The sequence below is a fragment of the Pantherophis guttatus genome, chromosome 3 (genome assembly GCF_059756535.1).
Source record: "Pantherophis guttatus breed Tessera chromosome 3, ASM5975653v1, whole genome shotgun sequence".
Taxonomy (NCBI): Eukaryota; Metazoa; Chordata; class Lepidosauria; order Squamata; family Colubridae; genus Pantherophis; species Pantherophis guttatus.
The window spans coordinates 198,063,583-198,080,594 of NC_142065.1; the positions used below are offsets into that span (position 1 = coordinate 198,063,583).

Sequence of the window (17,012 nt, forward strand, 5' to 3'; positions counted from 1 at the left end):
TTGTATTCAATTAATCTGGCTTTAGGGCTTTAAACCAACCATATTTAGAAGAATAAGTGTTTCACAGCTGAAAGTTCTCTGTGTCTATAAAATCTCCATTTCTAAATGATCAGCAATAATAGTTCTACTGGAAAATAAGTAATACTATTGACTCTAAGGAGCAATACCTTTAGTGCTTAGATTTTTTAAAAAATACAGATATGAAATTCAATAACAGGTTATATTTTAATAGTGCTGTAATCTTTTGCATTTAAGAGCAAGCTGTTAATCCTTTTTGTAGGAATTAAAATAACTAATTTGTTGGTTGGACACTGACAAAGAGTAATTCCACATCTCGTACAGCTTATTCATACCACGGCAGTCTATATTTGGCTAGGGGTTGCACACATCTCATTTATATAAAACTGCAATAGCAGCTTTTTAAACTTCAGAAAAAAAAACTATGCAAATAAAATTGTTGCTTTTGTTGCAACAAGGCTGTTTGCCAAGACCTATTTTTAATACCTAGTTATTGTATGTCTAATGGCTAATCATTACTCATTGCATGTTCTCTTGCAAAATATACAGCATACTCATCAACAGCAGAATGTAGATTTAATCTGCAGTCATTAAATTACAGAATAGGGGAATTACAGACAGCCATTACTGAATTACTGAATAACTAGCTAGTTAGATCAGTGGTGAAATCCTGCTAGTTCTATCCGGCTTGCAAACTGGTAGTAGCGGCGGCACGTGGCTCGGCGAACCGGTAGCGGCGCAGCATGAGGCTCCACCCACCCGCCCGGACATCATTACTTCCTGGTTTTAACCAGGAAGGCTTTGTGCATGCGCAGAAGATCAAAAATCGGACCTGACGATGGCGCACACATTTCCTAACTGGTAGGGAAGGTAAGTAGATTTCACCCCTGAGTTAGATCCATTTTATCATCCAGAAAGTGGTTCTAATCAAGCTTTAGAAGGTACTGTAAGTTTTGGGATATTTCTGCAAGAGAAATGGTATACTAATGAAGAAAAATCTTTGGGCTTCCACTTGATAAATAAACTTTTCTCAAAAAACTTCAATAAAACAGTAGGATGTTTTGAGCTGAATGAACTGAAAAGTAGAAAAAAGAAAGGCCAGAACTCCAAGAGAAGGGAGAAAGAACTCTCTTTCTCTCTTTCAATAGCACAGTACAGTCTCTATACTACACACTTCAATCACCTTTTAAGACCTCCCACAAAAGTCTTGAAGTTTGGTGAGATTTCCCATAAAACTGCAGTACTCAAAGTAGCCTAGAATGAGCATGAGAAAGAAATATTATACATCTATAGTTTAGATACAGTCCAAGACTTCACACATATCTCCATTCACTGGACTCATATGGATGAGTTTGACTGTCAGAATTATGGATTTAAACCAGGGGTGGTATTTACTTACGTTCGCTGCCGGTTCACAAATGTGAGCATGCGCAGAGAGTCAAAAACTTGCATTAATGGGACATGATGATGTCCGGATGGGTGGGCGGAGCCTCCCGTAGCCGCCAGTACCATTCACCCGAACTGGATAGAACCAGCTGAATACCACCACTGATTTAAACTGACCCTCCGGAAAATGGACTCTTTCCATACCTTTTTTTTTCCTTTTAGGAATAGGGCTACCATGGGATGGGATGGGATGGGATGGGATGGGATGGGATGGGATGGGATAGAATAGAATAGAATAGAATAGAATAGAATAGAATAGAATAGAATAGAATAGAATAGAATAGAATAGAATAGAATAGAATAGAATAGAATAGAATACTTTAAATGTACACTAACCAGCATATATTAAAATGAAATTTTGTTGCATTCGACTCTAAAAAGATAGCCATTACGCATATACCCACATATATAACACAGAGAAACATCACAGTCTTGTTCGAATGTATACATATACATGGCAAAAGAAAAGAATCCTGTGAATTTACCAGATGGATGGCATAAGGAACAAAGCTGTTGCAGAATCTAGTAGTCCTGCTAGAAATACTTTGAAAGCTCCTCCCAGAGGGCAGCAACAGAAACAGACCATGAAGTGGGCGTGTAGAGCCTCTAACAATGCTTTGAGCTCTAAGTGCATGGTGCTTATAAGCAATATCCTGAATGACAGGAAGCAAGCTTCCTATAATCTTCTTGGCTGTCCTTACCACTCTCTGTATGGACTTTCTATCTGAGGCACTGCAGCCACCAAACCAGACAGTAATGCAGTTAAAACGCTCTCAATCGTGCCTCTGTAAAAAGTAGCCAGGACAGAAGCAGAAAGATGTGCTCTCCTCATCCAACCCAGGAAATGCAAATGCTGGTTTGCACGCTAAAGATAACATATGAATTTGTATGGTTTATTGCACAAAAATTCTTATAAAGTTTACATTTTTAAAGTTTATAAACTTATTAGATCCTTGTTGCCTTCAAATACTTTGACAAAGCATTTGCAATGGGAATACAATAATAAGGAATTAGATACCTGATCTTTACATAGCTCTTGAAAGACTTGTGGCTAACATATACAGGTAGTCTTCGACTTATGACCATAGTCGAGTCCAAAATTTTGTTGGCAAGCAAGAAAGTTCTTAAGTGAATTTTGCCCCATTTTACAACCTTTCATGCCACTGTTGTTAAGAGAATCACTGCAATTGTTAAGTTAATCACACAGCTGTTAAGTGAATCTGGCTTCCCCATTGACTTTGCTTATCAGGTCACAGCAGGTAAAATCACATGATCCCGGGACACTGCAACCGTCATAAATATGACTCAGTTGCCAAGCATCTGAATTTTTATCACGTGACCAGGCAGAGGCTACAACAATCATAACAACAGTCATAAGTCACTTCGAAACTTCACTGAATAAACTGTTGTAAGTTGAGGACTACCTATATGTTAAACATATTGCCTTACAAAGAATAGGACAAAAGAGCAAACTAATATGGGATTTAAAAAAAAAGACCTATTATATTTCAATTACTGATAATGGACATCTTCAGGATCAACATTCAGGATCTTGGACTGAACCACTTGGAGCAGGAGAATGGAAATAATTGTAATTCACTGATATTCAGTGTTAAAGCAGATTTCTCACAGTTTAACTAGCCCATTTGTTAACACCTGCCCTGACTATAGCTGCTTCTGGGTCATGCCCCATAAAATCAGTTGAAAAGCTGCTTCTGAGCGCAGCTGTGGCTCCTTCTGGGAAAAACAGAAAGCTTGAAATCTAAATTATCAGCATAGGTTTTGACTGCAAATGTTTTGCAAAACAAATCTGAGCTAAAAAATCTGGGTGTAAATTGAAGTGTGCATACAACACTTGTACCTAAAAGCAAATTCAGGTGTGAAGTGTGAGGTGCTGTTAGAACTATAGCTTAAAAACAAGATGGAGATAATTGAGTATATAAGTTTTGCTTAAGTTAAAATCTGAGCCTCAAAAAAAACAAACTCTATAACCCTTTATCTGGAGCCAATCCTACCGTTCTGTAGATAATGAGAAGTTGCTTTATCCCACCAAGGGTTTCCCTGAGTTTTCTGGAACCTTTTGCAGATATTGAGACTGACTGATTGACTGGACTGATTGATTGACTGGCTGATCGACTGCCTGCCCTCCCACCCAGTGATGAAATTCAATTTTTTTTTACAATTGGTTCTGAGGACGTGGCTTGGTGGGCATGGCAAGGGAAGGATATTGTAAAATCTCCATTCCCACCCCACTCCAGGGGAAGGTTACTGCAAAATCCCCATTCCCTCCCCACTCCTGGGGTAAGGATATAGCAAAACCTCCATTCCCTCCCCACTCTGGGGCCAGCCAGAAGTGGTATTTGCCAATTCTCTGAACTACTCAAAATTTCCACTACCGGTTTTCCAGAACCTGTCAGAACCTGCTGGATTTCACCCCTGTTCCCGCTTCCTCCTTCCCTTCCTCCTGTCTTTCCTTGGCCACAACTCTTAAGGATGAACACAAGCTCTGGAATTCCAAGATTTCTACTCCAATTCCTGAAAGCCAGTCAGTGTGAGTTGGGTGTGTGTGTGTGTCCAATTTTCAGACCCTGCCTGGATAGGTCCTTGAAGCTTTCTTGGCAAAGTTTTTCAGAAGCAATTTGCCATTTCTTCTTTCCTAGGTCTGAAGAAAATGACTGGTCCAAGGAGTCACCCAGATGGCTTTATGCTTAAAGCAGTACTAGAACTCACAGTCTCCTGGTTTCTAGCCTGATGCCTTAACCCAGCCTTAACCCAGAGCTCCCCAACCCTCTTTGGCACCGGAGACTGGTTTTGTGGAAGACAATTTTTCCATGGACCAGGGATGATGGTGGGAGGACAAGCATGCAACCAATATCCCTTCCGTGCACAGTAGAGTTTGCGGCCCAGTTTCTAAGAGGCCGTGGACTGGTACCAGTCTGCAGACCAGGGGTTGGGGACCCCGTCTTAACCATTACACCACACTGGCTCTCTGCCTATGTGAAAGGCAGTAAAATAATTCATGGAAGATCTCAATTAGCACAGGGTAGACACCTTCCAGTTATGCGGGAACTACAACACCCAGAATCCCAAGGGAGCATGCCAACATGGGCTAGAATTCAGGCAGGGGTTGCTCCCACACAGCAGAAATGCAGAAAACCATCTTAACCAGGACACATGAGAGTAGAGGGGGGTGTCAATCTTTTTTAATGGCAACTGCCCAGTTAAAGCCCATTCCTGTTTATAGATTTCATGCGTACATCACACATACACAAAGGTGGTTCTCCTCCTTTCTCTCTGATCGGTCGCAGTCTGTGTTGACAGGGGGGCAGAGGTCGACCCCGAGGCCCCTTGTATGTGGGGTGCCACAGGGGTCGGTTCTCTCACCCCTTCTGTTCAACATTTATGTGAAGCTGCTGGGTGAGATCATCCGTGGTTTTGGGGTGAAGTATCATCAGTATGCTGATGATACTCAACTATACATCTCCACCCCGGACCACCCCAATGATGCCCTTAAAGTGATGTCCCAGTGCCTGGAGGCTGTACGGATCTGGATGGGGAGGAACAGACTCAGGCTCAACCCATCCAAGACCGAGTGGCTGTGGTTTCCGACGTCCCGATATAGTCAATTGGTGCCATCACTGACTATTGGGGATGAGTCATTGCCCCCCACGGAGAGCGTTCGCAACTTAGGCGTCCTCTTGGACTCACGGCTGTCTTTAGAAGAACACTTGACGGCTGTGGCCAGGAGGTCTTTTTATCAGGTTCGCCTGATTCGCCAGTTGCGTCCCTTTCTGGATCGGGACTCGTTAAATACGGTCACTCATGCCCTCGTCACTTCACGCCTAGACTACTGTAATGCTCTCTACATGGGGCTCCCCTTGAAGAGCACCCGGAGGCTCCAGCTGGTCCAGAATGCGGCCGCGCGGGTAGTTATGGGAGCAGCATGGCGCTCCCATGTGGCTCCCCTCCTGCGCGAGCTGCACTGGCTCCCTGTGGTCTTCCGGGTGCGCTTCAAGATCTTAGTTACCACCTTTAGAGCGCTCCATGGCTTAGGACCGGGGTACTTACGAGATCGCCTTCTGCCACCAATAGCCTCTCACCGCCCAGTACGCTCCCATAGAGAGGGCCTTCTCAGGGTGCTGTCAGCCAAACAGTGTCGACTGGCGGCCCCCAGGGGGAGAGCCTTTTCTGTGGGGGCACCCACCATCTGGAACGAGCTCCCCCCAGAGATACAGAAGATTCCGGATCTGCGCACTTTCCGCCGTGCCCTCAAAACATTCCTGTTTCAGCAGGCCGGCCTGGCCTAAATTTCCCTTTATATTGCTTTTTTGATTTTATTTTAAACTGGGATGTCTTGAATTATCTAGGACCAGAGTGTTTAGTATATTTTAATTGGTTTTTTATTAACGTTTGTATTACATGTATTTTTATCGTTCGCTGTTCACCGCCCTGAGTCCCTTAGGAATAGGGCGGTATATAAATTTAATAAATAAATAAATAAATAAAATAAGTTGGCAACTGCCCTCTGAATTTATTCTTATTCTGCAGCTACCACTGGACTTCTTGCATCTCCACTATAGGAATACAGTAACCAGTTCTACTACTTTATCAAAGAGGAAAATAACAACAACATTTATGTTAACAAAGATCGCAAAACTGTCAGCTCTGACCTATTTCTTTCACTTCAACTAGAAGGAAACAAGCAATGCTACCTTCTAAAACCAAAACAGAAGCCTTGGTGGGCATGGCATGGCTTGGTGGGCATGGTTTGGTGGGCGTAGCAGGGAAGGATATTGTAAAATTTCCATTCCCTTCCCACTCCAGGGGAAGGATACTATAAAATCTTCATTCCCACCCAACTCCAGGGGAAGGTTACTGCAAAATCTCCATTTCCTCCTGATCAGCTGGGACTCAGGAGGTAGAGAATAGATGGGGGCGGAGCCAGTCAAAAGTGGCATCTATCGGTTCTCCAAACTACTCAAAATTTCCGCTACTGGTTCCCCAGAACTGGTCAGAACCTGCGGAATACAACCTCTGCTCTGGATGGCATACAACAATGCTAAAAAACAGTTAAAAATAAATACCCCAAACAATTAAAAAAAACTATAAAAACAAGGGTCAAAACAAAAAAGAGCAGGCCAGGAGATGCTAATAATTATGGCGTCACCTCATGAATTCACCAGTCCTCAAGGATCTTCAGGCCTGATAGCACAAGCCAGGTCTTTGGAACGTCAGAAGCAATTGTGCCAGCCCCACCTCAGAGGGGAGGATATTTTGTAACCCATGAACCACAGCTGAAAAGGGCCACCACACAGAGGCCACCAAATGTGGCTCTTTAAAAGACAGAACCTGTAAATGCCCTCTCTGGGATGGGCAGACACAACTGGGAGAGATGATTCCTTAAATCACCTGGCCCTATGCCATGTAGGGCTTTAAAAATCAACAACAGCACCCTGAATTGGATCCGGAAACAGATCCAGTAATCAATGCACCTTAAGAGCAGAGGTGTAACACGAGTTCTATCAGAAACACACATTATTCATCACGCCGTTGCATTGTGCACCAGCTGAAGTTTCTGGATATTCTTCAAGGGCAGCCCCATGTAGAGCTTATTACAATAGTCCAACTGGGAGGTGACTAGGACTTGAGTGAAAATGAATAGGGCCCCTCAATCTAGGAATGGGGGCAACACGCACTCAATGCGAACCTGTACAAAGAACCTTCCCCTGTAGCTACAATTGAGCCGTGGTGGCGCAGTGGTTAGAATGCAGTACTACAGGCTACTTCTGCTGACTGCTGGCTGCCCGCAATTTGGCAGTTCGAATCTCACCAGGCTCAAGGTTGACTCAGCCTTCCGAAGTTGGTAAAATGAGATTGTTAGGGGCAATATGCTGATTCTGTAAACCACTTAGAGAGGGCTGTCGAGCACTGTGAAGTAGTATATAAGTCTAAAGTGCTATTGCTTTTGCTATTGCTGCAGAACAGAAGTTGTAAGTCCAGGAAAACCCCTAGATTGTTTTCAGGGACTGTTTGGGGCAGTGCAACCCCATATTCCTCCCTTTTTTCTGTTTCTCTTTTGCCCATACGCAAATCTATATTATTCACATTGGAAATACAGAACAGTCAAATTAATATCACTTTCTGAGTAATGGATCCTGACTACCTTCTTATATAGCTAGTCCTGGTTTGGCGACCACAATTAGGACTGGCAACTCGGTTGTTAAGTCAAGTGGTCACTAAGTGAAACAGCAATGGTGCTTACAACCTTCCTTCAGCTTTCCTTTGCTTTACAGACTTGTGAAGTTGGTAAATGTGAGGATTGGTCATAAAGTTATTACTTCATCACCACTGTAGCTGTGCGTGGTTGCTAAATGAGCTAGTCATTAAATGAGGACTCCCTGTGCAGATGCAGAGTAGGCTGGTGATGATTGGACAGAGCAACTGGTAGCCAAGCAATACAGTAAAATCCTCTGATGGTCATTCACATTTTTGTAACCTAAGCGTGACTGCATTATGCATTGGCAAAACCAGAATTTCTGCTACATTCTTGCCTTCCGCATTCAGAACAGTTACCACTGTTTGTCTTCTGATAACGAAAGGGGAAATTAATACCCAATCATTACATTTCCCTAATCCTCAGAGACTTGTGTCCTTTGTTCTCTGCAATGCCTGGCTCCTATTGGCAGTAGTTTTCAATAGATTCCCACCTACAGTTTGATTAGGAAATTAAACAGGGTGCATTGTTCTTTCTTGATTCAAGCTTTCCCACCAACAAGGAAAAACCTGCATTCTGATTCTGTGCTTGAATAGCTAAATTCAAATAAGGTGGTTATAGAAAACCTTGGCCCGGGGGTGAAATCCAGCAGCCTCTGACAGGTTCTGGAGAACCAGTAGCGGAAATTTTGAGCAGTTCGGAGAACCAGCAAATACCACCTCTGGCTAGCCCCAGAGTGGGGTGGGAATCAGAGGTGGGTTTCAGCAGGTTCTGACCAGTTCTGGAGAACCGGTAGCGGAAATTTTGAGTAGTTCAGAGAACCGGTAGTAATAATTCTGACTGGCCCCACCTCCATCTATTCTCTGCCTCCCGAGTCCCAGCTGATCGGGAGGAAATGGAGATTTTACAGTATCCTTCCTCTGTAGTGGGGTGGGAATGGAGATTTTACAGTATCCTTCCCCTGCCACACCCACCAAGCCACACCCACAGAACCGGTAGTAAAAAAATTGGATTTCACCACTGCCTTGGCCCTGTAGTTACGCAGCCTCTCTTGCTACAGCAAACCCAGAATAAGGAACTTAGTTTGTTAGGATACTTCTCAAGTTTTTCAAGAAACGCTCTGTCCCTATCTGAAGTTATAGCCGAATGCCAGGAAAAGGTTTTGTCCTCTGTTTTTCATACAACCTGAAAGATTTCCTGTTGCTCTTTGATACGGAAAGTTATTACTGGATTGATTCAAGCCACCAGGATGTAGCAAAGAAAATCTCTGGGCCAATCTTTCTTCTCCGACAGAAAGAATGGGGAAGATGCCAAAAAAATATACTTTTTTGGCCGCAGAAGGAGGAAGCACCGAAGCTTTTAATGTGCAAATACTTTCACAGGGCTGTCAAAAACTGACTTGATAATAGCAACGGGTTTAGGACTAGAGATTTATCATCTGAGCTGACTGCTCCTTTGGACATAAATAAATAACAAACAAACAAACAAGGGGAAAGGCTATTGTTTTGAGTTTCTATTGTTTCCAGTGGCTGAACATGCAGGAAACATCCTGTTTTGTTCCAAGCTGTCTATAAAAGTTTTTAGGGCATTTGGGTTGAACTAAATATGGGTAAAAACACATGTTCTTGATTCTTAATTACTTATTGTTTTCTCTACTTTCTCTATTTATTCCCCTCCTTTATTACTTTACAAATAACTCCAGGCGGTGAATACAGTACAGGTGGTTCTCGACTTACAACAGTTCATTTAGTGACTGTTCAAAGTTACAATGGGATTGAAAGAAGTGATTTATGACTGTTTTTCATACTTAACGCCTTTGTAGCATTCCCATGGTCATGTGATCAACAGTCAGATGCTTGGGAACCATTCATATTTATGGCAGTTGCGACATTCTGGGGTCAGGTGATCCCCTTCTGTGATCTTCAGACAAGCAAAGTCAATGAGGAAAGCCAGATTCACTTAACGACCATGTGACTAACTTAGCAACTTCAGTGATTCACTGAACAACTCTGGCAAGAAGAGTTGTAAAATGGGGCCAAACTCACTTATTTATTTATTTATTGGTTCGATTTATATGCCGCCTTTTTCCGGAGACTCAGGGCGGCTTACAATGCTTTTAAGCAATAGCCTTCATACTTTTGTATATACCTGCTTAGTAGGGCTTTTGCCCCCCAACTAAGCGGTGTTCTTTTTATACAATGTCAGCTTATTGCCCCCACAATCCGGGTCCTCATTTTACCTACCTCGGAAGGATGGAAGGCTGAGTCAACCTTGAGCCTGGTGAGATTTGAACTCGCAGTAATTGCAGGCAGCTGGCAGCTAAGTGCTACTTAACAGCACTTTAGTCCACTGCACCACCAAGGCTCATTTGTTTGTTTTTGGCTGTCCAAGAGCCAGGGGTTTAATAGCTTTTCTTCAATAAAACCGAGATCACAATATCAACTGGGTGAACATTAAAGTTTCATTTGTATATCAATCAAAGCATTAAAGTAGAACTACATGCACCGTAGGTCCTCCAGGGCAGTGGTCTCCAACCGTGGCCACTTTAAGCCTGGAGGACTTCAACTCCCAGAATTCCCTAGCCGGTTGCCAAGGTTGGAGACCCCTGCTCCAGAGAATTTCGGTTGCTGACTGGCCTCCTCCAAGATTCCTAGCCATTATGAAATTATTCTGGCTTTTTAGGCATTGTGAAGTAATTACTTAACATGGGTTTCACTAAGCAACAGAAATGTTGGGTTGAATTGTGGTGGTATAAGTGGAGGACTGCCTGTACTCCTTTGTCCTCTTTTCCCCACAACAACAACCCTGTGAGGTGGGTTGGGCTGAGAGAGAATGACTGGCCCAAAGTCACCCAGCTGGCTTTCATGGCTAAGGTGAAACTAGAACTCAAAGTCTCCTGCTTTCTAGCCTGGTGCCTTAATTACTAGACCAAACTGGAATTATGGCAGCTTCTATGTACATGTATGGCTGTGAAAGTTGGACTGTAAGAAAAGCTGAGTGCCAAAGAATTGAAGCCTTTGAACTCTGGTGCTGGAGAAGACTCCTGCGACTCCCTTGGACTGCAAGGCAATCAAACCAGTCAGTCCTAGAGGAGATCAACCCTGACTGCTCTTTAGAAGGCCAGATCCTGAAGATGAAACTCAAATACTTTGGCCTCCTAATGAGAAGGAAGGACTCACTGGAGAAGAGCCTAATGCAGGGAAAGATTGAGGGCAAAAGAAGAAGGGGACGGAAGAGAATGAGATGGCTGGATAGGAGGAGTGAAATGCTCCCAGTTCGGACCGGATTGCCTGATCCGGTAGCGATGGAGGCGGGTGATTCGGAGAACTGGTAGCAAAAATCCCTGCCCCCCCCCCACCACCACCACCATGCCCAGCTGAGTTGCACAATCATCAGAGGCTTTTCTTTTACTTTTAAAAGCATTTTTTCTACAAACTCATCAGCCAAAAAAATGCTTTTAAAAGTAAAAAAAAAAGCCTCTGATGATCGTGTGGCTCAGCTGGGATCATCAAAGGCTTTTTTAAAAAACACCCTTTTTTTCTTTTAAATGCCTCTGACGATCCAAGCTGAGTTGCCTGATCGGCAGAGACTTTTTTTTCTTTTAAATGCCTCTAACGGTCAGGCAACTCAGCTTGGATCGTCAGAGGCATTTAAAAGAAAAAAAGTCTCTGCCGATCAGGCAACTCAGCTTGGATCGTCAGAGTCATTTAAAAGAAAAAAAGTCTCTGCCGATCAGGCAACTCAGCTGGGATCGTCAGAGCCTTTTGAAAGCATTTTTTTACAACCTCTTCGCCGAAGAGGTTGTAGAAAAAATGGTTTTAAAAGTAAAAAAAAAAATTGGTCACGCCCACCCAGCCCACCCCCTTGGTAGGGGGCTCACATTACCCCACCAAGCCATGTCCACAGAACTGGTAGTAACAAATTTTAGATTTCACCCCTGCTGGATAGAGTCACTGAAGCAGTCGGTATGAGCTTAAATGGACTTCAAAGGATGGTAGAGGACAGGAAGGCCTGGAGGAATATTGTCCATGGGTCGGACACCCATTGTCCATCACGATGGGTCAGACACGACTTCGCAACTAACAACAATAATGCACATTCAGATGAACGCAGAAAAATCTGAAATCTTAGAGCATAGGCTGGTTGAGGTATGTATGGAAACTCCACCCTCAATCTCCAGCTCACTGTCAGCCTTGCATATTTAGGCCAAATGTAGCTGAACAATCCCAGGAACCAAAATTCATTAATTTTACACATGAATAGAGAAGATGTTATTTGCAAGCAAGTTGCACATCAAGTTATATCCAGCCTTCATTTCAATTCAGAACAAACCCATGCACACCCTTGCTATTTTTACCAATGCAGCATCTTCTGCTGAAAAGATAAAATATCAGAACTCTTTGGAGATAGAAATCACTTTGATTTAAAAAAAAAAAAAAGTTTCTGTCCCACACGTTGGTGACTCTTCTTGAGATCCATCCCAGGGCTAACCCAGTCTCTTTCTTCTTCCAAGCGCAAAGCTGAGAACAATCTTGAAGAAGAGACGCAGGAAATATAAAACTTATTGCAAAAACCATTGATAAAGGGAAAGGGGGGAATCCCGCAGATGCATTTACGTTTATAATTTTATCCTGGTTTTTGCAAAACGCCACAGCTTTGATCATATTCCTGTCCTGGCTGCTTAATCTTCCCGTTGTTTGTTTTCCTAGGCAAGGCTCCAACACACTGCACATATGGGTCCCAGGCCGTTGGGGGCTTGTATTTATCAGGCAGCAGCCCCCGCTGCCACATGGTAAGCTGCTTTCCAAACAGAGGGGAATTTCAAAAGCAGATTGTAAGATGGTTGAATGATAGTTCACGAAATGAAATTTTTAAAAAGATTTTAAAAGATTCCTTTGGATGAGCTTAAAAATGGAACAACATTTTTAAAGTGTGAGAGGTTTTTTTTAAAAAAAATGCTAGAGTTTGATATTCTTGTATTCTTTCCACTGTGAAATTTTTATGGTTGATTGGATGGTTGGTAAGTAGGTAGATGATAGATAGTATATGATAGATAGATGATAGACAGGCAGGCAGGCAGGCAGGCAAGCAGATAGGGATGGATGGACGGATGGACAGATGGACTGATAGATAATAGATGATTGATTGATTGATTGATTGATGATAGAAGGAAGGAAGGAAGGAAGGAAGGAAGGAAGGAAGGAAGGAAGGAAGGAAGGAAGGTAGATAGATAGATAGATAGATAGATAGATAGATAGATGATGGAAAAATGATAAACAGATGATAGACGATAGGCAGGCAGGCAGGCAGGCAGGCAGGCATATAGGGATGGATGGATGGATGGATGGGTGGATGGATGGATGGACAGATAGATAATAGATAGATAGATAGATAGATAGATAGATAGATAGATAGATGATAGAGCTAGATAGATGATGGAAAAATGATAAACAGGTGATAGACAATAGGCAGGCAGGCAGGCAGGCAGGCATATAGGGATGGATGGATGGATGGATGGATGGATGGATGGATGGATGGATGGACGGACAGATAGATAACAGATGATTGATAGAAGATGATAGATAGATAGATAGATAGATAGATAGATAGATAGATAGATAGATAGATAGATATAGATGATAGACAGGTAGGCAGTCAGGCAGATAGGGATGGATGGATGGACGGACAGACAGATAGATAATAGATGATTGATAAATGATAGATCATTGATAGATGATAGATACATAGATGATAGATGATAGATAGATAGATAGATGTTAGATAGATAGATAGATAGATAGATAGATAGATAGATAGATAGATAGATAGAAGATAGATAGTCAGTCAGTCAGTCAGTCAGACAGACAGACAGACAGACAATAGACAGAGAGACAGACAGATACTGTATTTTGCAGAATGAAAGTTTTGTAGGAGACAAAGTCTTTCTTATCTGGAGATGCTTAAGTGCATCAATAAATGCTATGCTGGGACAGTGACTTTTCTGACTCTCATTGCTACTATGGTAGTAATTGAGATGATCTTACTCTCAGTGGAATGGAAGAAGAATATTTCAAGACTTAATTCCATGAAGAATAGCCAGTAGCATGGATTTCCTGCCTTTTCTTCCACAATGCAGGCATATCATTGAAAAATATACTAATTAAGGTGGTCTGATTAGATGAACAAACATTTAAAAAAGGGGGGGAAGAGCATAATAAAACTTCCACACCTGGCTTGTTGGTAGTTTAAGCAGAAAACAAAACTGTTCTTTTACAGTACAGCAAAACAAGGATTGGCAAAAGACTACCGTTATCAGCTGCAGACTAGATTCTGCCAGGAACATCAGCAATACCAGAAAACCTGGAATTTAATTTTTAGAGGGGGTAAATAGTACAGAAATGAGATTTAAAAATGGGAGAAAGCGGCAAGAATTACTAGAAAGAGAATTACATGGATTTCAGCAGCAGATCATGCTGAGGGAAGAGAAGCATTAATATAAGTTGCAACAGGAGCGTTAACGCTGTTTACTGCTTTCCACTGATTTATAGGTTCTCATGCTCAGCCAGGCAATATATTTAGCTATTGAGCCTCCCCTGCAGAAGAGATGCTACTGGGGGGAGGCCTAAATTACACTAATTTTATCAAGCAACCCCAACCCTGGAAACCACAATGTCTAAAAACTACAGTGCTGAAAGATCAGTTTTATTTTATTCAACTCTATTTCATGTTCTAGACCAGGGGTGTCAAACTCGATTGCATTGAGGGCCACGTAAGGGTTGTGTTTGATCTTGGGAGGGGGCTGGGGGGGACGTGGCCAGCTTGACATCACTCATGTCAGGGGCACCTGTGGTGGCCAGGTTGGGTCTGAGTCCCCTGCCAGCAAAAACAGAGCCTAAGAGGGCCGCGCACCGCTCCTAAATTCTGTTTTCACTGGCAGAGGCACTGTGGGCCAGTCCTTCGCTATTTCCAGGGTGGCCCCGCAGGCCAGATTTAAGCACCCTGTGGGCCACATCCAGCCCGTGGGCCTTGAGTTTGACACCTCTGGATCTAGACCATCCATCTCCCTCAAGGAGCTTCTTTTCTTATAAAAAGGTAAAAGCTTCTCTGTCCAAATTGTGTCTGACTCTATGGCAGGGTGCTCATTTCTGTTTCTTGGCCAAGGGAGCCAGTGTTTTCTGAAGAGATTTTCCATGGTCATGTGGCAAGCATGGCGATACTGTACATCAAAGGTGCACAGAACAGTGTTACCTTCCCACCAATGTGGTACTTATTAATCTACTTGCATTTGCATGCTTTCAAACTGCTAAGTGGACAGGAGCTGGAGCATGTAACGGGAGCTCACCCCACTGCGTGGAGCTCGGGTCTCAAACCCGGGCTGTCAGCTCTCCAGCTGACAAGCTCACCTTCTTTAACCGCTGAGCTTTCTTATATTGTGACTCAAATGGGAACTGTGTGTGGGGTTTCTCTATCATCCTAATTCCATCTTTCTTCTTTGAGGACCTTCTATCTGCTGAAGGTATTCTTGTAGAATTCTCTGGACTTCAAAAGATTAGCAAGGTTCAGACCACTCTTACTATCTCTCATGGACCAACACAATAATTTGCAACACAAAAACATCTGGAAAGGTTGGGAAGGGTCCTTAATATTTCTCCCCCTCCAAAAAAATAAGTTATTTAGCCCATTTTCACAAGTTTCCAGCCCTCTTTGCAGGACACTCAGCCAGCACAGAAAACTTCTGTTCCATTTCAAGTTCAAAGGGAACTTCCTTGTTCCATTTCACAAACAAGGACCTCCGTATATGACCCAGGGCTGATTACAGCCATCTGGGAGAAGATCAAGATCTGAGTTCACCCATCATGTTAATGGGGCAACAGTGTGGTTTGGTGGTGATGGGCACCGAGCTCCTGGCGTTCGTAAGACAGGCTTAAGCCCTTGGGAGTGATCTGTGAGCGCAGCCACTTCCTGCAAAGGAGCAGGAGCAGGCCAACACACCACACCTGAGCTGTCAAAAAGCTGGTGCTCAGGCCTCCCTTCCATGCCTCTGGCAGGTGAACCTCAAGGGCAGCCTCGACCATGGAGTAGCCACGGAGTAGCCTTCATGCCTGCGGACTTCACCTGATGCCCAGAAAGTGTTTGCAGGCAGGCAGGCAGGCAGCTCAGTCTCTTACACCTTTGACTAACAGCTGCAAATAAAAAAAGACACGGTGGGATTCCATGAACGGCCTCGGAAGGGACCGGGGTGGTTGTGTGGGGCGGGGGGGGGGAGGTCTATGTGTGCAGGATTTGGATGGGTCTCTCCGTTGAAGAAAACCGCAAGCTCTTTTTTAAAGCGAGGTCGAGGGAGGGAGGGAGGGAGGGAGCGAGCGCTGCAGTGGAGCTATGCAGAAGCCTAGCCAAAAGCGGGAAGCCTGCCTGTCCCCTGGCTGAAGCAGGTTCCTCGCCGGCTCACCTCTCCGCGCCCCTCCAAGCCTCCGTTTAATGGCCGGCGCCTCCCCACCCCTCATTTGGCAAAGGCGCCGAAGCCTTTGATCTGCTTGCTGCCCCCCCCCCCCCGTCGTCGTCCTCCCCGCCTTCCTAGCCAGCCGACTCGGCTGCGTTTGTCCCCCTCAGGTGAGAGCAAAGGACGAGGAAGGCGGGAGGGGTGGGGGGCGCCTCTGGCTTTTGCAAAAGGAAAAGGCAGGTGAACCGCAGCCCTTACCTTCCACAGCCATTCTCTCAGAGCTCGCTTAGTGCATGCATAATTCGCCTGCCCAGAGATGCTTCTCCTCCTCCTCCTCCTCCTCCTCCTTCCTCCCTTCTCCCCCCACCCCTTTCTTTCCTTCCTTCTCTTTCTCCCTTCACGGTTTTCTCTCTCTGGCTCATCCAGAAGTTCAACCTGCAGCGAGGAAGGCTTAGCGCTCGGTTCCCTCTGCAGCCTGGGAAATGGAGTCTCTGCCTTCCCCGCTCTGGCTGCGGCCCGGTGGCCCTCGGCGGCGAAGGGGCTCCCTCAAGCCCAGGGACCCCCATGTCCTCGCCACCTGAGACATTCTCCCGCGAAGGAGGAATCCCTGCCGCCTTGCCCTGCCTCAGGGGCTCAAACCCAACGGGGGAAAGGAGACTACAATTCCCGTCATGCAATGCCGCAAGGTTTAAGTCGGAGACCTGGAGTGGGGACGGTTTGATTGAGGGTTTCCTTGTCAAATTAGAAGAGGAAACAGGTAAAACTGGGCGGTTGTCCGACGGCCTGGCCCCCAAAACCAACCACCCCACCTCCCACCCCCTGAATCATCAGAATCTTTCCGAAGGCAAGGGAGACTTTGCTTCCCAAATAGCTTTACTGTGGCTGCAAACGGGC

General features: G+C 44.4%; 1 protein-coding gene across 1 annotated transcript in view; it reads right to left on the reverse strand.

The window, feature by feature from the left end:
• The window catches only part of SAMD12 (sterile alpha motif domain containing 12), a 326,394-nt gene extending 309,650 nt beyond the window's left edge, over positions 1–16,744 (reverse strand). Inside the window, exon 1 of the mRNA XM_034422216.3 lies at positions 16,377–16,744. Coding sequence (XP_034278107.1) covers positions 16,377–16,389 — 13 coding nt within the window. The 5' untranslated portion in view covers positions 16,390–16,744. The remainder of the gene's footprint in view (positions 1–16,376) is intronic.
• Positions 16,745–17,012: the final 268 nt, after the last annotated feature.